The sequence below is a fragment of the Oncorhynchus mykiss genome, chromosome 2, assembly GCF_057628025.1.
Source record: "Oncorhynchus mykiss isolate SJ-2025 chromosome 2, ASM5762802v1, whole genome shotgun sequence".
NCBI classification, from domain to species: Eukaryota; Metazoa; Chordata; class Actinopteri; order Salmoniformes; family Salmonidae; genus Oncorhynchus; species Oncorhynchus mykiss.
Genome location: NC_143023.1, coordinates 104,085,405 through 104,106,674, shown reverse-complemented (window position 1 = coordinate 104,106,674; position 21,270 = coordinate 104,085,405). Strand labels below are relative to the sequence as shown.

General features: G+C 45.6%; 1 protein-coding gene across 3 annotated transcripts in view; it reads left to right on the top strand.

Moving 5' to 3' along the window:
* The window catches only part of LOC110501421 (calcium and integrin-binding family member 2), a 59,288-nt gene that overhangs the window by 21,127 nt on the left and 16,891 nt on the right, over positions 1 to 21,270 (top strand). For all 3 annotated transcript variants that reach the window (XR_016491137.1, XR_016491138.1, XM_036961240.2), the window contains exon 2: positions 11,531 to 11,565. Coding sequence is in view for 1 of the 3 variants with exons in the window: in XM_036961240.2 (XP_036817135.1) it covers positions 11,531 to 11,565 (35 nt within the window). In the remaining 2 variants the exon portion in view is untranslated. The remainder of the gene's footprint in view (positions 1 to 11,530; positions 11,566 to 21,270) is intronic.

The following is a 21,270-nucleotide window of genomic DNA, read 5'->3' as shown; positions in this document are numbered from 1 at the left end:
TGATGGTGCAGTGTGTCTGGACTAGTAGGTGATGGTGCAGTGTGTCTGGACTAGTAGGTGATGGTGCAGTGTGTCTGGACTAGTAGGTGATGGTGCAGTGTGTCTGGACTAGTAGGTGATGGTGCAGTGTTTCTGGACTAGTAGGTGATGGTGCAGTGTGTCTGGACTAGTAGGTGATGGTGCAGTGTGTCTGGACTAGTAGGTTATGGTACAGTGTGTCTGGACTAGTAGGTAATGGTACAGTGTGTCTGGACTAGTAGGTGATGGTGCAGTGTGTCTGGACTAGTAGGTGATGGTGCAGTGTGTCTGGACTAGTAGGTGATGGTACAGTGTGTCTGGACTAGTAGGTGATGGTACAGTGTGTCTGGACTAGTAGGTGATGGTACAGTGTGTCTGGACTAGTAGGTGATGGTGCAGTGTGTCTGGAATAGTAGGTGATGGTGCAGTGTGTCTGGACTAGTAGGTGATGGTGCAGGGTGCCTGGACTAGTAGGTGATGGTGCAGTGTGTCTGGACTAGTAGGTGATGGTACAGTGTGTCTGGACTAGTAGGTGATGGTACAGTGTGTCTGGACTAGTAGGTGATGGTACAGTGTGTCTGGACTAGTAGGTAATGGTACAGTGTGTCTGGACTAGTAGGTGATGGTACAGTGTGTCTGGACTAGAGGGTGATGGTACAGTGTGTCTGGACTAGTAGGTAATGGTACAGTTTTTCTGGACTAGTAGGTGATGGTGTAGTGTCTGGACTAGTAGGTGATGGTGTAGTGTCTGGATTAGTAGGTGATGGTAGGGTTTCTGGACTAGTAGGTGATGGTACAGTGTGTCTGGACTAGTAGGTGATGGTGTAGTATCTGGACTAGTAGGTGATGGTGCAGTGTTTCTGGACTATTAGGTGATGGTGCAGTGTGTCTGGACTAGTAGGTGATGGTACAGTGTGTCTGGACTCGTAGGTGATGGTGCAGTGTGTCTGGACTAGTATGTGATGGTGCAGTGCGTCTGGACTAGTAGACGATGGTGTAGTGTCTGGACTAGTAGGTGATGGTGCAGTGTGTCTGGACTAGTAGGTGATGGTGCAGTGTGTCTGGACAAGTAGGTGATGGTGCAGTGTGTCTGGACTAGTAGGTGATGGTACAGTGTGTCTGGACTAGTAGGTGATGGTGCAGGGTGCCTGGACTAGTAGGTGATGGTACATTGTGTCTGGACTAGTAGGTGAGGGTGCAGTGTGTCTGGACTAGTAGGTTATGGTACAGTGTGTCTGGACTAGTAGGTAATGGTACAGTGTGTCTGGACTAGTAGTTGATGGTGCAGTGTGTCTGGACTAGTAGGTGATGGTGCAGTGTGTCTGGACTAGTAGGTAATGGTACAGTGTGTCTGGACTAGTAGGTGATGGTACAGTGTGTCTGGACTAGTAGGTGATGGTGCAGTGTGTCTGGACTAGTAGGTGATGTTGCAGTGTGTCTGGACTAGTAGGTGATGGTGCAGTGTGTCTGGACTAGTAGGTGATGGTGCAGTGTGTCTGGACTAGTAGGTGATGGTGCAGTGTTTCTGGACTAGTAGGTGATGGTGCAGTGTGTCTGGACTAGTAGGTGATGGTGCAGTGTGTCTGGACTAGTAGGTTATGGTACAGTGTGTCTGGACTAGTAGGTAATGGTACAGTGTGTCTGGACTAGTAGGTGATGGTACAGTGTGTCTGGACTAGTAGGTGATGGTGCAGTGTGTCTGGACTAGTAGGTGATGGTGCAGTGTGTCTGGACTAGTAGGTGATGGTGCAGTGTGTCTGGACTAGTAGGTGATGGTACAGTGTGTCTGGACTAGTAGGTGATGGTACAGTGTGTCTGGACTAGTAGGTGATGGTGTAGTGTCTGGACTAGTAGGTGATGGTGTAGTGTCTGGATTAGTAGGTGATGGTAGGGTTTCTGGACTAGTAGGTGATGGTACAGTGTGTCTGGACTAGTAGGTGATGGTGTAGTATCTAGACTAGTAGGTGATGGTGCAGTGTTTCTGGACTATTAGGTGATGGTGCAGTGTGTCTGGACTAGTAGGTGATGGTACAGTGTGTCTGGACTCGTAGGTGATGGTGCAGTGTGTCTGGACTAGTATGTGATGGTGCAGTGCGTCTGGACTAGTAGACGATGGTGTAGTGTCTGGACTAGTAGGTGATGGTGCAGTGTGTCTGGACTAGTAGGTGATGGTGCAGTGTGTCTGGACAAGTAGGTGATGGTGCAGTGTGTCTGGACTAGTAGGTGATGGTACAGTGTGTCTGGACTAGTAGGTGATGGTGCAGGGTGCCTGGACTAGTAGGTGATGGTACATTGTGTCTGGACTAGTAGGTGAGGGTGCAGTGTGTCTGGACTAGTAGGTTATGGTACAGTGTGTCTGGACTAGTAGGTAATGGTACAGTGTGTCTGGACTAGTAGGTGATGGTGCAGTGTGTCTGGACTAGTAGGTGATGGTGCAGTGTGTCTGGACTAGTAGGTAATGGTACAGTGTGTCTGGACTAGTAGGTGATGGTACAGTGTGTCTGGACTAGTAGGTGATGGTGCAGTGCGTCTGGACTAGTAGGTGATGGTGCAGTGTGTCTGGACTAGTAGGTGATGGTGCAGTGTGTCTGGACTAGTAGGTGATGGTGCAGTGTGTCTGGACTAGTAGGTGATGGTGCAGTGTGTCTGGACTAGTAGGTGATGGTGCAGTGTGTCTGGACTAGTAGGTTATGGTACAGTGTGTCTGGACTAGTAGGTAATGGTACAGTGTGTCTGGACTAGTAGGTGATGGTGCAGTGTGTCTGGACTAGTAGGTTATGGTACAGTGTGTCTGGACTAGTAGGTAATGGTACAGTGTGTCTGGACTAGTAGGTGATGGTGCAGTGTGTCTGGACTAGTAGGTGATGGTGCAGTGTGTCTGGACTAGTAGGTAATGGTACAGTGTGTCTGGACTAGTAGGTGATGGTACAGTGTGTCTGGACTAGTAGGTGATGGTGCAGTGCGTCTGGACTAGTAGGTGATGGTGCAGTGTGTCTGGACTAGTAGGTGATGGTGCAGTGTGTCTGGACTAGTAGGTGATGGTGCAGTGTGTCTGGACTAGTAGGTGATGGTGCAGTGTGTCTGGACTAGTAGGTGATGGTGCAGTGTGTCTGGACTAGTAGGTGATGGTGCAGTGTTTCTGGACTAGTAGGTTGTGGTACAGTGTGTCTGGACTAGTAGGTAATGGTACAGTGTGTCTGGACTAGTAGGTGATGGTACAGTGTGTCTGGACTAGTAGGTGATGGTGCAGTGTGTCTGGACTAGTAGGTGATGGTGCAGTGTGTCTGGACTAGTAGGTGATGGTGCAGTGTGTCTGGACTAGTAGGTGATGGTACAGTGTGTCTGGACTAGTAGGTGATGGTACAGTGTGTCTGGACTAGTAGGTGATGGTACAGTGTTTCTGGACTAGTAGGTGATGGTGCAGTGTGTCTGGACTAGTAGGTGATGGTGCAGTGTGTCTGGACTAGTAGGTGATGGTGCAGTGTGTCTGGACTAGTAGGTGATGGTTCAGTGTGTCTGGACTAGTAGGTGATGGTGCAGTGTGTCTGGACTAGTAGGTGATGGTGCAGTGTGTCTGGACTAGTGTTTGATGGTGCAGTGTGTCTGGACTAGTAGGTGATGGTACAGTGTGTCTGGACTAGTAGGTGATGGTGTGGTGTCTGGACTAGTAGGTGATGGTGTAGTGTCTGGATTAGTAGGTGATGGTAGGGTTTCTGGACTAGTAGGTGATGGTACAGTGTGTCTGGACTCGTAGGTGATGGTGCAGTGTGTCTGGACTAGTATGTGATGGTGCAGTGTGTCTGGACTAGTAGGTGATGGTACAGTGTGTCTGGACTAGTAGGTGATGGTGTAGTGTCTGGACTAGTAGGTGATTGTGTAGTGTCTGGACTAGTAGGTGATGGTGCAGTGTGTCTGGACTAGTAGGTGATGGTACAGTGTGTCTGGACTAGTAGGTGATGGTACAGTGTGTCTGGAATAGTAGGTGATGGTGCAGGGTGCCTGGACTAGTAGGTGATGGTACAGTGTGTCTGGACTAGTAGGTGATGGTGTAGTGTCTGGACTAGTAGGTGATGGTGCAGGGTGCCTGGACTAGTAGGTAATGGTACAGTGTGTCTGGACTAGTAGGTGATGGTGCAGTGTGTCTGGACTAGTAGGTGATGGTGTAGTGTCTGGACTAGTAGGTGATGGTGCAGGGTGCCTGGACTAGTAGGTAATGGTACAGTGTGTCTGGACTAGTAGGTGATGGTGCAGTGTGTCTGGACTAGTAGGTAATGGTGCAGTGTGTCTGGACTAGTAGGTAATGGTACAGTGTGTCTGGACTAGTAGGTGATGGTACAGTGTGTCTGGACTAGTAGGTAATGGTACAGTGTGTCTGGACTAGTAGGTGATGGTACAGTGTGTCTGGACTAGTAGGTGATGGTACAGTGTGTCTGGACTAGTAGGTGATGGTGCAGTGTGTCTGGACTAGTAGGTGATGGTGCAGTGTGTCTGGACTAGTAGGTGATGGTGCAATGTGTCTGGACTAGTAGGTGATTGTACAGTGTGTCTGGACTAGTAGGTGATGGTGCAGGGTGCCTGGACTAGTAGGTGATGGTGCAGTGTGTCTGGACTAGTAGGTGATGGTGCAGTGTGTCTGGACTAGTAGGTGATGGTACAGTGTGTCTGGACTAGTAGGTGATGGTGCAGTGTGTCTGGACTAGTAGGTGATGGTGCAGTGTGTCTGGACTAGTTTTTGATGGTGCAGTGTGTCTGGACTAGTAGGTGATGGTGTGGTGTCTGGACTAGTAGGTGATGGTGTAGTGTCTGGATTAGTAGGTGATGGTAGGGTTTCTGGACTAGTAGGTGATGGTACAGTGTGTCTGGACTCGTAGGTGATGGTGCAGTGTGTCTGGACTAGTATGTGATGGTGCAGTGTGTCTGGACTAGTAGACGATGGTGTAGTGTCTGGACTAGTAGGTGCTGGTGTAGTGTCTGGACTAGTAGGTGATGGTGTAGTGTCTGGACTAGTAGGTGATGGTGTAGTGTCTGGACTAGTAGGTGATGGTGCAGTGTGTCTGGACTAGTAGGTGATGGTGCAGTGTGTCTGGACTAGTAGGTGATGGTACAGTGTGTCTGGACTAGTAGGTGATGGTGCAGGGTGCCTGGACTAGTAGGTGATGGTACAGTGTGTCTGGACTAGTAGGTGATGGTACAGTGTGTCTGGACTAGTAGGTGATGGTACAGTGTGTCTGGACTAGTAGGTGATGGTACGGTGTGTCTGGACTAGTAGTTGATGGTACGGTGTGTCTGGACTAGTAGTTGTTGGTGCAGTGTGTCTGGACTAGTAGGTGATGGTACAGTGTGTCTGGACTAGTAGGTGATGATGCAATGTGTCTGGACTAGTAGGTGATGACTTCCGGCGCCGACAGAGATGGCCGCCTCGCTTCGCGTTCCTAGGAAACTATGCAGTTTTTTGTTTTTTTACGTGTTATTTCTTACATTAGTACCCCAGGTCATCTTAGGTTTCATTACATACAGTCGAGAAGAACTACTGAATATAAGATCAGCGTCAACTCACCATCAGTACGACCAAGAATATGTTTTTCGCGACGCGGATCCTGTGTTCTGCCTTTCAAACAGGACAACGGAGTGGATCCTATGCAGCGACCCAAAAAAACGACTCCGAAAGAGAGGGAAACGAGGCGGTCTTCTGGTCAGACTCCGGAGACGGGCACACCGTGCACCACTCCCTAGCATTCTTCTTGCCAATTTCCAGTCTCTTGACAACAAGGTTGATGAAATCCGAGCAAGGGTAGCATTCCAGAGGGACATCAGAGACTGTAACGTCCTTTGCTTCTCTGAAACATGGCTCACTGGAGAGACTCTATCCGAAGCGGTGCAGCCAACGGGTTTCTCCACGCATCGCGCTGACAGAAACAAACATCTTTCTGGTAAGAAGAGGGGCGGGGGCGTATGCGTCATGGCCAACATGACATGGTGTGATGAAAGAAACATACAGGAACTCAAATCCTTCTGTTCACCTGATTTAGAATTCCTCACAATCAAATGTAGACCGCATTATCTACCAAGAGAATTCTCTTCGATTATAATCACAGCCGTATATATCCCCCCCAAGCAGACACATCGATGGCTCTGAACGAACTTTATTTAACTCTCTGCAAACTGGAAACGATTTATCCGGAGGCTGCATTCATTGTAGCTGGGGATTTTAACAAGGCTAATCTGAAAACAAGACTCCCTAAATTTTATCAGCATAGCGATTGCGCAACCAGGGGTGGAAAGACCTTGGATCATTGTTACTCTAACTTCCGCGACGCATATAAGGCCCTGCCCCGCCCCCCTTTCGGAAAAGCTGACCACGACTCCATTTTGTTGATCCCTGCCTACAGACAGAAACTAAAACAAGAGGCTCCCACGCTGAGGTCTGTCCAACGCTGGTCCGACCAAGCTGACTCCACACTCCAAGACTGCTTCCATCACGTGGACTGGGAGATGTTTCGTATTGCGTCAGATAACAACATTGACGAATACGCTGATTCGGTGTGCGAGTTCATTAGAACGTGCGTTGAAGATGTCGTTCCCATAGCAACGATTAAAACATTCCCTAACCAGAAACCGTGGATTGATGGCAGCATTCGTGTGAAACTGAAAGCGCGAACCACTGCTTTTAATCAGGGCAAGGTGTCTGGTAACATGACCAAATACAAACAGTGCAGCCATTCCCTCCGCAAGGCTATCAAACTAGCTAAGCGCCAGTACAGAGACAAAGTAGAATCTCAATTCAACGGCTCAGACACAAGAGGCATGTGGCAGGGTCTACAGTCAATCACGGACTACAGGAAGAAATCCAGCCCAGTCACGGACCAGGATGTCTTGCTCCCAGGCAGACTAAATAACTTTTTTGCCCGCTTTGAGGACAATACAGTGCCACTGACACTGCCTGCAACGAAAACATGCGGTCTCTCCTTCACTGCAGCCGAGGTGAGTAAGACATTTAAACGTGTTAACCCTCGCAAGGCTGCAGGCCCAGACGGCATCCCCAGCCGCGCCCTCAGAGCATGCGCAGACCAGCTGGCCGGTGTGTTTACGGACATATTCAATCAATCCCTATACCAGTCTGCTGTTCCCACATGCTTCAAGAGGGCCACCATTGTTCCTGTTCCCAAGAAAGCTAAGGTAACTGAGCTAAACGACTACCGCCCCGTAGCACTCACATCCGTCATCATGAAGTGCTTTGAGAGACTAGTCAAGGACCATATCACCTCCACCCTACCTGACACCCTAGACCCACTCCAATTTGCTTACCGCCCAAATAGGTCCACAGACGACGCAATCTCAACCACACTGCACACTGCCCTAACCCATCTGGACAAGAGGAATACCTATGTGAGAATGCTGTTCATCGACTACAGCTCGGCATTCAACACCATAGTACCCTCCAAGCTCGTCATCAAGCTCGAGACCCTGGGTCTCGACCCCGCCCTGTGCAACTGGGTACTGGACTTCCTGACGGGCCGCCCCCAGGTGGTGAGGGTAGGCAACAACATCTCCTCCCCGCTGATCCTCAACACTGGGGCCCCACAAGGGTGCGTTCTGAGCCCTCTCCTGTACTCCCTGTTCACCCACGACTGCGTGGCCACGCACGCCTCCAACTCAATCATCAAGTTTGCAGACGACACAACAGTGGTAGGCTTGATTACCAACAACGACGAGACGGCCTACAGGGAGGAGGTAAGGGCCCTCGGAGTGTGGTGTCAGGAAAATAACCTCACACTCAACGTCAACAAAACTAAGGAGATGATTGTGGACTTCAGGAAACAGCAGAGGGAACACCCCCCTATCCACATCGATGGAACAGTAGTGGAGAGGGTAGCAAGTTTTAAGTTCCTCGGCATACACATCACAGACAAACTGAATTGGTCCACTCACACAGACAGCATCGTGAAGAAGGCGCAGCAGCGCCTCTTCAACCTCAGGAGGCTGAAGAAATTCGGCTTGTCACCAAAAGCACTCACAAACTTCTACAGATGCACAATCGAGAGCATCCTGGCGGGCTGTATCACCGCCTGGTACGGCAACTGCTCTGCCCTCAACCGTGAGGCTCTCCAGAGGGTGGTGAGGTCTGCACAACGCATCACCGGGGGCAAACTACCTGCCCTCCAGGACACCTACACCACCCGATGTCACAGGAAGGCCATAAAGATCATCAAGGACATCAACCACCCGAGCCACTGCCTGTTCACCCCGCTATCATCCAGAAGGCGAGGTCAGTACAGGTGCATCAAAGCTGGGACCGAGAGACTGAAAAACAGCTTCTATCTCAAGGCCATCAGACTGTTAAACAGCCACCACTAACACTGAGTGGCTGCTGCCAACACACTGACACTGACTCAACTCCAGCCACTTTAATAATGGGAATTGATGGGAAATGATGTAAATATATCACTAGCCACTTTAAACAATGCTACCTTATATAATGTTACTTACCCTACATTATTCATCTCATATGCATACGTATATACTGTACTCTATATCATCGACTGTATCCTTATGTAATACATGTATCACTAGCCACTTTAAACTATGCCACTTTGTTTACATACTCATCTCATTTGTACATACTGTACTCGATACCATCTACTGTATCTTGCCTATGCTGCTCTGTACCATCACTCATTCATATATCCTTATGTACATATTCTTTATCCCCTTTTGGAATTGTTAGTTAGATTACTTGTTATTACTGCATTGTCGGAACTAGAAGCACAAGCATTTCGCTACACTCGCATTAACATCTGCTTACCATGTGTATGTGACAAATAAAATTTGATTTGATTTGATTTGATGGTACAGTGTGTCTGGACTAGTAGACGATGGTGTAGTGTCTGGACTAGTAGGTGATGGTGTAGTGTCTGGACTAGTAGGTGATGGTGTAGTGTCTGGACTAGTAGGTGATGGTGTAGTGTCTGGACTAGTAGGTGATGGTGCAGTGTGTCTGGACTAGTAGGTGATGGTACAGTGTGTCTGGACTAGTAGGTGATGGTACAGTGTGTCTGGACTAGTAGGTGATGGTACGGTGTGTCTGGACTAGTAGGTGATGGTGCAGTGTGTCTGGACTAGTAGGTGATGGTACAGTGTGTCTGGACTAGTAGGTGATGGTGCAAGGTGTCTGGGCTAGTAGGTGATGGTGCAGTGTGTCTGGACTAGTAGGTGATGGTGTAGTGTCTGGACTAGTAGGTGATGGTGTAGTGTCTGGACTAGTAGGTGATGGTGCAGTGTGTCTGGACTAGTAGGTGATGGTACAGTGTGTCTGGACTAGTAGGTGATGGTGCAGTGTGTCTGGACTAGTAGGTGATGGTGCAGTGTGTTTGGACTAGTAGGTGATGGTTCAGTGTGTCTGGACTAGTAGGTGATGGTGCAGTGTGTCTGGACTAGTAGGTGATGGTACAGTGTGTCTGGACTAGTAGGTGATGGTGTAGTGTCTGGACTAGTAGGTGATGGTACAGTGTGTCTGGACTAGAGGGTGATTGTACAGTGTGTCTGGACTAGTAGGTGATTGTACAGTGTGTCTGGACTAGTAGGTGATGTTGCAGGGTGCCTGGACTAGTAGGTTATGGTGCAGTGTGTCTGGACTAGTAGGTGATGGTACAGTGTGTCTGGACTAGTAGGTGATGGTACAGTGTGTCTGGACTAGTAGGTGATGGTGTATTGTCTGGACTAGTAGGTTATGGTGCAGTGTGTCTGGACTAGTAGGTGATGGTGCAGTGTGTCTGGACTAGTAGGTTATGGTGCAGTGTGTCTGGACTAGTAGGTGAGGGTGCAGTGTGTCTGGACTAGTAGGTTATGGTGCAGTGTGTCTGGACTAGTAGGTGATGGTGCAGTGTGTCTGGACTAGTAGGTGATGGTGCAGTGTGTCTGGACTAGTAGGTGATGGTGCAGTGTGTCTGGACTAGTAGGTGATGGTACAGTGTGTCTGGACTAGTAGGTGATGGTACAGTGTGTCTGGACTAGTAGGTTATGGTACAGTGTGTCTGGACTAGAGGGTGATGGTACAGTGTGTCTGGACTAGTAGGTGATGGTGCAAGGTGTCTGGGCTAGTAGGTGATGGTACGGTGTGTCTGGACTAGTAGGTGATGGTGCAGTGTGTCTGGACTAGTAGGTGATGGTGCAGTGTGTCTGGACTAGTAGGTGATGGTACAGTGTGTCTGGACTAGTAGGTGATGGTACAGTGTGTCTGGACTAGTAGGTGATGGTACAGTGTGTCTGGACTAGAGGGTGATGGTACAGTGTGTCTGGACTAGTAGGTGATGGTGCAAGGTGTCTGGGCTAGTAGGTGATGGTACGGTGTGTCTGGGCTAGTAGGTGATGGTGCAGGGTGTCTGGACTAGTAGGTGATGGTGCAGGGTGTCTGGGCTAGTAGGTGAGGGTGCAGTGTGTCTGGACTAGTAGGTGATGGTACGGTTTGTCTGGACTAGTAGGTGAGGGTGCAGTGTGTCTGGACTAGTAGGTTATGGTACAGTGTGTCTGGACTAGTAGGTGATGTTGCAAGGTGTCTGGGCTAGTAGGTGATGGTGCAGTGTGTTTGGACTAGTAGGTGATGGTACGGTGTGTCTGGACTAGTAGGTGATGGTGCAGTGTGTTTGGACTAGTAGGTGATGGTACGGTGTGTCTGGACTAGTAGGTGAGGGTGCAGTGTGTCTGGACTAGTAGGTTATGGTACAGTGTGTCTGGACTAGTAGGTGATGGTACAATGTGTCTGGACTAGTAGGTGATGGTACAGTGTGTCTGGACTAGTAGGTGATGGTACGGTGTGTCTGGACTAGTAGGTGATGGTGCAGTGTGTCTGGACTAGTAGGTGATGGTGCAGTGTGTCTGGACTAGTAGGTAATGGTACAGTGTGTCTGGACTAGTAGGTGATGGTACAGTGTGTCTGGACTAGTAGGTGATGGTGCAGTGTGTCTGGACTAGTAGGTGATGTTGCAAGGTGTCTGGGCTAGTAGGTGATGGTACAATGTGTCTGGACTAGTAGGTGATGGTACGGTGTGTCTGGGCTAGTAGGTGATGGTACGGTGTGTCTGGGCTAGTAGGTGATGGTACAGTGTGTCTGGACTAGAGGGTGATTGTACAATGTGTCTCTATCTGTCTTGTGCCATGATCACAGACACCAGCTGATCATGTTCCTTCCCCTGGCTGGCTCAACTCACCTTTCTGTGTGGCGAGAGACAGCTGACAACCTATAGCTCTATAGTGACATCAGAGAAACATGAGTCTTTTCACTGCAGGGGTCACACTTTGAGATCACACTTTAGGTGATTGAAGTCACACTGTAGGGAGTCCAGTAGACAATGTTTCAGGAGCGCTAACCCTCCTACGGATTTAGGGTTGATTTATGTCAAATAAATGCATTTGTTCTATATTCTAAAAACATTCTCATATGTGCTGCATGTAACAATATTTGGCCTTAATGTCGTGTATACCAATGATAAATAATGTTTTCTTCTTTTCCTCATAGGACTGTACCTTCTTCACACGGAAAGAGATCCTCCGGTAAGTGGAGCTTCTGGCATTCTGTTGCAGCTGTCCTCTTTCTACGAGCTACTCCAGTCCAGCCTCACATTAACCACCTGTCCACAGGTCATATATCTCCCTCTCTCTCCCCTATTCCATTCCTGTTCCTTACTGCTTTCAGACAGACTTGTTCAGAGAAGGTATTATTTATCTAGATAGATAGCTGATAGGTAGGTATAGTAATCTGAGGTATTATTTATCTAGATAGATAGCTGATAGGTAGGTATAGTAATCTGAGGTATTATTTATCTAGATAGATAGCTGATAGGTAGGTATAGTAATCTGACGTATTTATTAGCTAGCACAGCCTGGTCGTTAAAACCATCCGTCACTGACAGATCTGGCTACCCAGGGAGGACAGGTAGTGTTCACTCCGCCCTCAGAGAGCGGCGAAGACAGAGCTGCATTTTCTCCTACACTGCCAGAACTATACTTATTTACGGGCATTTTTAACCCATCAAAATTGAAAACAAATACAATGATTTTGAAACCAAAACAGAAAATCCCTCTGTGCCGTATTTAACACCATTTAGGAATGACCCAGATGCAGACAGTGTCGAAGTAACAAATGTTTGTTACTAGAACAGGGGACAGGCAAAACGACAGGTTAAGGGCAGGCAGAGGTCAGTAATCCAGAAACAGGAGACAAAGGGCTCTGAGAAATGGGTTTGATTTTAGAAACTTGAAAAGTGGGAAGTATACGGAGGGTACGGGGCAACAGAACGGAGAATCAAGCACCTTCCGAACTTCCGCCACAAACTCCTCTAGACTGAGGCAGACGATGGACTGTTGCTCCCATACCGCCGTAGCCCAGGCGAGTGCCCTCCCGGACATCAGCGTTATGATGTAAAATATCCTCGAGCAGTCCAAGGGGAACAAAGAAGGCTGCAGCTCGAAAATGAGGGAGCATTGGGAGAGAAAATCCTGGCAGGTTACATGGTGACTCCTTGCAGGGAGACAGCATTGTGGAGCTGATTTGAGTCTGCTGGGTTGGTCATGGCCAGTTCATACTGTCACGTTTTAGGGAAAACCCAGTCGAAGTAACAAAAGTGTATTACTAGAACAGAGGGCAAGCAAAATAACAGGTCAAGGGCAGGCAGAGGTCAGTAATCCAGACCAGAGTCCATAAGGTACAGGACGGCAGGCAGGCTCAGGGCAGAATGGTCAAAACCGGCAAAACTAGAAAACAACAAACTAGAAAACAGGAACTTTCTTGGCCAGGTCGCAGTTGCAAATGAGAACTTGTTCTCAACTAGCCTACCTGGTTAAATAAAGGTGAAATAAAAAATAAATAAATAAAAGAAAAGACAGGAGTAAGGGGAAAACCGCTGGGAGGCTTGACGAACATAACGAACTGGCAACAGACAAACAGAGAACACAGGTATAAATACACAGGGGATAATGAGGGGAGATGGGAAACACATGGTGGGGGTGGAGACAAGCACAAAGAGAGGTGAATCAGATCAGGGTGTAACACTATTACCTGCAAAATAAGTAGCTTCCTGCCACACCCCTAGGGAAGCCAGTGGAATGACCAACCAGAGCAATAGCATTGCTACTTGTATCTTTCTCACCATTTCATTTTTGTCCTCATTCATTTCTTACTGTAGTGTCCTGCTCATTGTTACTGCTCATTGACTGTTATTATTTTTTCTATTATCGTCTGTGTCATTATTGATATGATTTGTCTGCAGTGGCAAGAAAAAGTATGTGAACCCTTTGGAAATACCTGGATGTCTGCATAAATTGGTCATAACATTTTATCTGATCTTCATCTAGGTCACAACAGCCAAACACAGTCTGCTTAAACTAATAACACACAAACAATTATACATTGTCATGTCTTTATTGAACACACAGTGTAAACATTCACAGTACAGGGTGGGAAAAGTATGTGAACCCTTGGATTTAATAACTGGTTGACCCTCCTTTGACAGCAATAACCTCAACCAAACATTTTCTGTAGTTGCGGATCAGACCTGCACAACGGTCAGGAGGAATTTTGGACCATTCCTCTTTACAAAACTGTTTCAGTTCAGTAATATTCTTGGGATGTCTGGTGTGAACTTTGTCTTGAGGTCATGCCACAGCGTTTCAAGGTCAGGACTCTGACTGGGCCACTCCAGAAGGCGTATTTTCTTCTGTTGAAGCAGTTCTGTAGTTGATTTCCTGCTGTGTTTTGGGTCGTTGTCCTGTTGCATCACCCAACTTCTGTTTAGCTTCCATTGGCGGACAGATAGCCAAACATTCTCTTGATAAACTTGGGAAATCATTTTTCCATCGATGATAGCAAGCTGTCCAGGCCCTGAGGCAGCAAAGCAGCCCCAAACCACGATGCTCCCTCCACCATACTTTACAGTTGGGATGAGGTTTTGTGCCTTTTTTTCTCCACACATAGTGTTGTGTGTTCCTTCTAAACAACTCAACTGTAGTTTCATCTGTCCACAGAATATTTTGCCAGTAGCCCTGTGTATCATCCAGGTGCACTTTTGCAAACTTCAGACGTGCAGAATTCTTTGGGGATAGCAGTGGATTCTTTCGTGGTGTCCTCCCATGAACACCATTCTTGTTTAGTGTTTTACGTATTGTAGACTCATCAGAGATGTTAGCATGTTCCAGGGATTTCTGTAAGTCTTTAGCTGACAATAGGATTCTTCTTAACCTCATCGAGCATTCTGCGCTGTGCTCTTGCAGTCATCTTTGCAGGACGGCCACCGCTAGAAAGAAGCAACAGTGCTGAACTTTCTCCATTTATAGACAATTTGTCTTACCGTGAACTGATGAACATCAAGGCTTTATAAAGATACTTTTGAAAAAAAGTATCAGCTTTATGCAAGTCAACAATTCTTAATCTTAGGTCTTTTGAGATCTCTTTTGTTAGCGGCATGGTTTACATCAGGCAATGCTTCTTGTGAATAGCAAACTCACATTTTGTGAGTGTTTTCTGTAGAGCAAGGCAGCTCTAACTAACCAACATGTACAATCTCGTCTCATTGATTGGACTCCAGGTTAGCTGACTCCTGACTCCAATTAGCTTTTGGACAGTCATTAGCTTAGGGGTTCACATACTTTTTCCAACCCTGTGAATGTTTAAATTATGTGTTCAATATAGACAAGAAAAATACATTGGAAATTGGATACTTTTCCTAGGGTAGATTTTGGCACTAATTATAGTCTACAGTTGCCAGGCCCATTGTGAGATTATAAATAGTGTTACAATCCAAATGTTTACGGCAGTAAATTACAGAACCCAGGTCTCCTGCTTGTCAAACGACTGCCTAAGACCACTCAGACAGTCTTCAGGACTGAACTTTTGTGCTGAACCCCCCTTGTTACCACATGGGCCTGATTCAGACTTGAGATACTAGACACGGACTTATTAAAATATGGACTTAAGTAAAAAAAAAATATATATATATATACAGTGGGGCAAAAAAATATTTAGTCAGCCACCAATTGTGCAAGTTCTCACACTTAAAAAGATGAGAGAGGCCTGTAATTTTCATCATAGGTACACTTCAACTATAACAGAAAAAATGAGAAAAAAAAATCTGAAAATCACATTGTAGGATTTTTAATGAATTTATTTGCAAATTGTGGTGGAAAATAAGTATTTGGTCACCTACAAACAAACAAGATTTCTGACTCTCACAGATCTGTAACTTCTTCTTTAAGAGGCTTCTCTGTCCTCCACTCGTTACCTGTATTAATGGCACCTGTTTGAACTTGTTATCAGTATAAAAGCCACCTGTCCACAACCTCAAACAGTCACACTCCAAACTCCACTATGGCCAAGACCAAAGAGCTGTCAAAAGACACCAGAAACAAAATTGTAGACCTGCACCAGGCTGGGAAGACTGAATCTGCAATAGGTAAGCAGCTTGGTTTGAATAAATCAACTGTGGGAGTAATTATTAGTAAATGGAAGACATACAAGACCACTGATAATCTCCCTCAATCTGGGGCGCCACGCAAGATCTCACCCTGTGGGGTCAAAATGATCACAAGAACGGTGAGCAAAAATCCCAGAACCACATGGGGGGACCTAGTGAATGACCTGCAGAGAGCTGGGACCAAAGTAACAAAGCCTACCATCAGTAACACACTACTTAAGCCAGTACATGTCCAGGCCCGTCTGAAGTTTGCTAGAGATCATTTGGATGATCCAGAAGAAGATTGGGAGAATGTCATATGGTCAGATGAAACCAAAATATAACTTTTTGGTAAAAACTCAACTCGTCGTGTTTGGAGGACAAAGAATGCTGAGTTGCATCCAAAGAACACCATACCTACTGTGAAGCATGGGGGTGGAAACATCATGCTTTGGGGCTGTTTTTCTGCAAAGTGTTGATGTTCAATTACTGGAGAGTCGAGACCAAATCACGGACGCTGGACAGAGTGGATTATAGTTGTAACAAAAGGCAGTTTTAATGAGTCAAAAGATATATTGTCCTGCCGTTTTACGTGCACGGACCTAGTTCATATAACTCATTAAGTGAGTCAGGTGAAAAAGGGACTTAGACAAAGGTTACAACAGTTTTTATACATAGAATGATGTAGGTGGAGTCTTGTCGTGGTGGTCTTCTGACTGGTCCTGAAGAGATGGAGGCGGGCCTGCTCTACCCAGAGCAGAGTCTTGTTCTGAGCACCCGACCAGTAGAGGGGGTTGAGATGTGTGTTCATACAAGGAGATATTTGTGTATCTGGAAATCTGATACAGGAGAGCAGAGGGGGTCGTGAAAGAAGAGAACAGAGGGGGTCAGTTTTATGGCTGGGTGTATGTGTTCTTGCGATGGAATGTCTTTGTTTCCTGGGGTGGTAAGACAACAGAGCTGAGGGGGGGGGGGGTAGTTTTATTGCTGGGTGAGTGAGCTGGTTCCTGTTTTAGCAGGGGTAAGTAAGATGACTTGAGTCAGGCGGTTTGGCTTGGCTCTGTATAATATATGAGCTATGTGTATGAATGTTTACATATATATGTATATGACAAAAGGGACCAGGACGACTGATCCGTGTAAAGGAAAGAATGAATGGGGCCATGTATCGTGAGATTTTGAGTGAAAACCTCCTTCCATCAGCAAGGGCATTGAAGATGAAACATGGCTGGGTCTTTCAGCATGACAATGATCCCAAACACACCGCCCGGGCAACGAAGGAGTGGCTTCGTAAGAAGCATTTCAAGGTCCTGTTGTGGCCTAGCCAGTCTCCAGATCTCAACCCCATAGAAAATCTTTGGAGGGAGTTGAAAGTCCATGTTGCCCAGCAACAGCCCCAAAGCATCACTGCTCTAGAGGAGATCTGCATGGAGGAATGGGCCAAAATACCAGCAACAGTGTGTGAAAACCTTGTGAAGACTTACAGAAAACGTTTGACCTCTGTCATTGCCAACAAAGGGTATATAACAAAGTATTGAGAAACTTTTGCTATTGACCAAATACTTATTTTCCACCATAATTTGAAAAATAAATTCATAAAAAATCCTACAATGTGATTTTCTGGATTTTTTTCTCATTTTGTCTGTCATAGTTGAAGTGTACCTATGATGAAAATTACAGGCCTCTCTCATCTTTTTAAGTGGGAGAACTTGCACAATTGGTGGCTGACTAAATACTTTTTTTGCTCCACTGTATATGTATATCCATGTTAAATCAACCTAAGTCTGAATGGGACCGAGGGAGAATATCTTTGGTGTGAAATTCCACCTTTAGTTTTTCAGTGCTTTGTTTAGACAAATAAGACACATTAGAAACAGGAGGAGACCAAGAAGGAGTTAGTTGGAAACTGGAATTGAACCCCTGTAAAATATTTATTTGGAATCGGACCCACTCAACCACACAGCCATGTACCATGTGAGGAACTGGGCCCCATATCAGAAGACACATTTTAAGAATAAAGGCAAAATGTGAACTTCAAACATTGTGCTGCCATACTACAGAATTCTCCCAGTCTGCGGCATGGAGGTGGAGAGAGGGTATTTGTGGCAGGTGTTCTCTCTAGCAAACCAAGTATAAAAACAGGCAAGTTTGCAGGCACTTCCCCTGTATTTGGATCATTCACACAGCCAGACAGGTGAGAGCACACCAGACATTCAGATGAAACTCTCCAAAACAATCCCTGAAAGTATGTGTGAATGGTTTATTGCAGGGATCATCACATTGAACAAGGAAACGGAAAAGGAATTCACTCAATAACAACATTTGTTTGGTGTAGCATTTCAGCCGCTAATGCTAATAGTTTGGACAGCCATTTTGATCCATTGATCAGTTTTTCGTGAAGCTACATGTAGTTGGTAATTGACATGTCATTGTTTGCACTTGTCGTGAACTAGTTTTTTATGCAAATAAAGGCACTTTTTAGTTGATACTGCTGGAAAGCCTACTAACTATATGAGCTTCATCTATTGTTTGATGTATGCTACACTATAGCCACTTATTTTAACCTGCGCTAGCGCTGGACTACCACACTGCATGTTACTGCAGCCCAATGGATGGTGGATGAGCCCTGGGCTGAAGTTGAGCCCTGGGCTGAAGTTGAGCCCTGGGCTGAAGTTGAGCCCTGGGCTGAAGTTGAGCCCTGGGCTGAAGTTGAGCCCTGGGCTGAAGTTGAGCCCTGGGCTGAAGTTGAGCCCTGGGCTGAAGTTGAGCCCTGGGCTGAAGTTTTGCAGGAAAATTAGCAGTCATAGCCTCTATTTTTTCCCATGAATGTGAAATATAATGCCATATTTCCATTCTCTCTATTATTCTGATATTTCACATTCTTAAAACAAGGTGGTGATCCTAACTGACCTAAGACAGGGTATTTTTACCCGGATTAAATGTCAGGAATTGTGAAAGACTGAGTTGAAATATATTTGGCTAAGGTGTATGTAAACTTCTGACTTCAACTGAAATGCTACACCAACACCTGTTCTGAAAGGCCCCAGAGTCTGCAACACCACTAAGCAAGGGGCACCACCAAGCAAGCGGCACCATGAATACCAAGGAGCTCCTCAAACAGGTCAGGGACAAAGTTGTGGAGAAGTATAGATCAGGGTTGGGTTATAAAAAAATATCCAAAACATTGTACATCCCACGGAGCACCATTTAAATCCATGATTAAAAAATTGCACCACAACAAAACTGCCAAGAGAGGGCCACCCACCAAAACTCACAGACCAGGCAAGGAGGGCATTAATCACAGAGGCAACAAAGAAACCAAAGACAACCCTGAAGGAGCTGCAAAGCTCCACAGCGGAGATTGGAGTATCTGTCCATAGGATCACTTTAAGACGTACACTCCACAGACCTGGGCTTTACGGAAGAGTGGCCAGAAAGAGCCATTGCTTAAAGAAAAAAATAAGAAAACACGTTTGGTGTTTCGCCAAAAGGCATGTGGGAGACTCCCCAAACAAATGAAAGAAGGTTCTCGAATGAGACTAAAATTGAGCTTTTTGGCCATCAAGGAAAAAGCTGTCTGGCGCAAACCCCAACACCTCTCATCACCCCGAGAACACTATCCCCACAATGAAGCATGGTGGTGTCATCATCATGCTGTGGGAATGTTTTTAATCGACAGGAACTAGGGTATTGAAGGAATGATGATGCTAAATACAGGGAAATTCTTGAGGGAAACCTGTTTCAGTCTTCTAGAGATTTGAGACTGGGATGGAGGTTCACCTTCCAGCAGGACAATGACCCTAAACATACTGCTAAAGCAACACTTGAGTGGTTTAAGGGGAAACATTGAAATGTCTTGGAATGGCCTAATCAAAGCCCAGACCTCACTCCAATTGAGAATCTGTGGTATTACTTAAAGATTGCTGTACACCAGTGGAACCCATCCAACTTGAAGGGGCTGGAGAAGTTTTGCCTTGAAGAATGAGAAAAAATAAGAAAATCCCAGTGGCTAGATGTGCCAAGCTTATAGAGACGTACCCCAAGAGTCTTGCAGCTGTAATTGCTGCCAAAGGTGGCTCTACAAAGTATTGACTTTGGGGGGGTGAATAGTTATGCACGCTCAAGTTTTCATTTTTCTTGTCTTATTTCTTGTTTGTTTCACCCCCCAAAAATATTTTGCATCTTCAAAGTGGTAGGCAATAAAATAGGACAAGTGCCAAGGGGGTGAATACTTTCGCAAGCCACTGTATGGTAACTACCTTACAGATTTGTGAACTGTTTTACTTTGTCAATATAAAAATGTGAAGGACCTGGGGTGTATTCATTACGGAAACCGTTTACCGTTTAAGAACCAAACGGACAGGTACAGGTGCACCAAAGCAGGGACTGAGAGACTGAAAAACAGCTTCTATCTTAAGGCCATCAGACTGTTAAACAACCATCACTAACATTGAGTGGCTGCTGCCAACATACTGACTCAACTCCAGCCACTTTAATAATGGAAAAATTGATGTAAAAAATGTATCACTAGCCACTATAAACAATTCCACTTAATATAATGTTTACATACCCTACATTACTCATCTCATATGTATATACTGTACTCCATACCATCTACTGCATCTTGCCATCTTTATGTAATACATGTATCACTAGCCACTTTAAACAATTCCACTTAATATAATGTTTACATACCCTACATTACTCATCTCATATGTATATACTGTACTCCATACCATCTACTGCATCTTGCCATCTTTATGTAATACATGTATCACTAGCCACTTTAAACAATGCCACTTTTATATGTTTACATACCCTACATTACTCATCTCATATGTATATACTGTACTCCATACCATCTACTGCATCTTGCAATCTTTATGTAATACATGTATCACTAGCCACTTTAAACAATTCCACTTAATATAATGTTTACATACCCTACATTACTCATCTCATATGTATATACTGTACTCCATACCATCTACTGCATCTTGCCATCTTTATGTAATACATGTATCACTAGCCACTTTAAACAATGCCACTTTTATATGTTTACATACCCTACATTACTCATCTCATATGTATATACTGTACTCTATACCATCTACTGCATCTTGCCTATGCCGTTCTGTACCATCACTCATTCATATATTTGTATGTACATATTCTTCATCCCTTTACACGTGTATGTATAAGGTAGTAGTTTTGGAATTGTTAGCTAGATTACTCGTTAGTTATTACTGCATTGTCGGAACTAGAATCACAAGCATTTCGCTACACTCGTATTAACATATGCTAACCATGTGTATGTGACAAATAAAATTTGATTTGATTTGGAAGCAAACCGAGCAAAACAAGAGTTTCTATTGGACAAATTCAGGTAGGTCCCTCCACGTTCCGGTTGCTTCAGTTTAAGAAACGTTTTGCAACAGAATTGGAATAATGAATATTACCCAGTTAATGTTTTGTTGTCGTTTGATAATTTGCTATGAAAAGATAAAACATTTGAAGCTACAAAATCATGTCTTTAAAAAGTAATGTTGTACTCATTAATTATTATACTGGACAAACTTTAAAATACAAACTTGTGTTTTCACCAAACTATCTTTTCTTTTGTCTTTTGTTTGAGCATAATACTTTTGTTTGACCTTTTGTACCAATGAGAAGTTAATCAGCACACCGTGTAAGAGCAGCTACACAATAGGAGGGACTCCTGAAGAAGGTATCTAATTCTGAAACACCACCATAGTGTTTTCAACCTTTTCCTGGTTAGTGCTCCCAGTCTCTGGCAAGGTGTTGCACAACT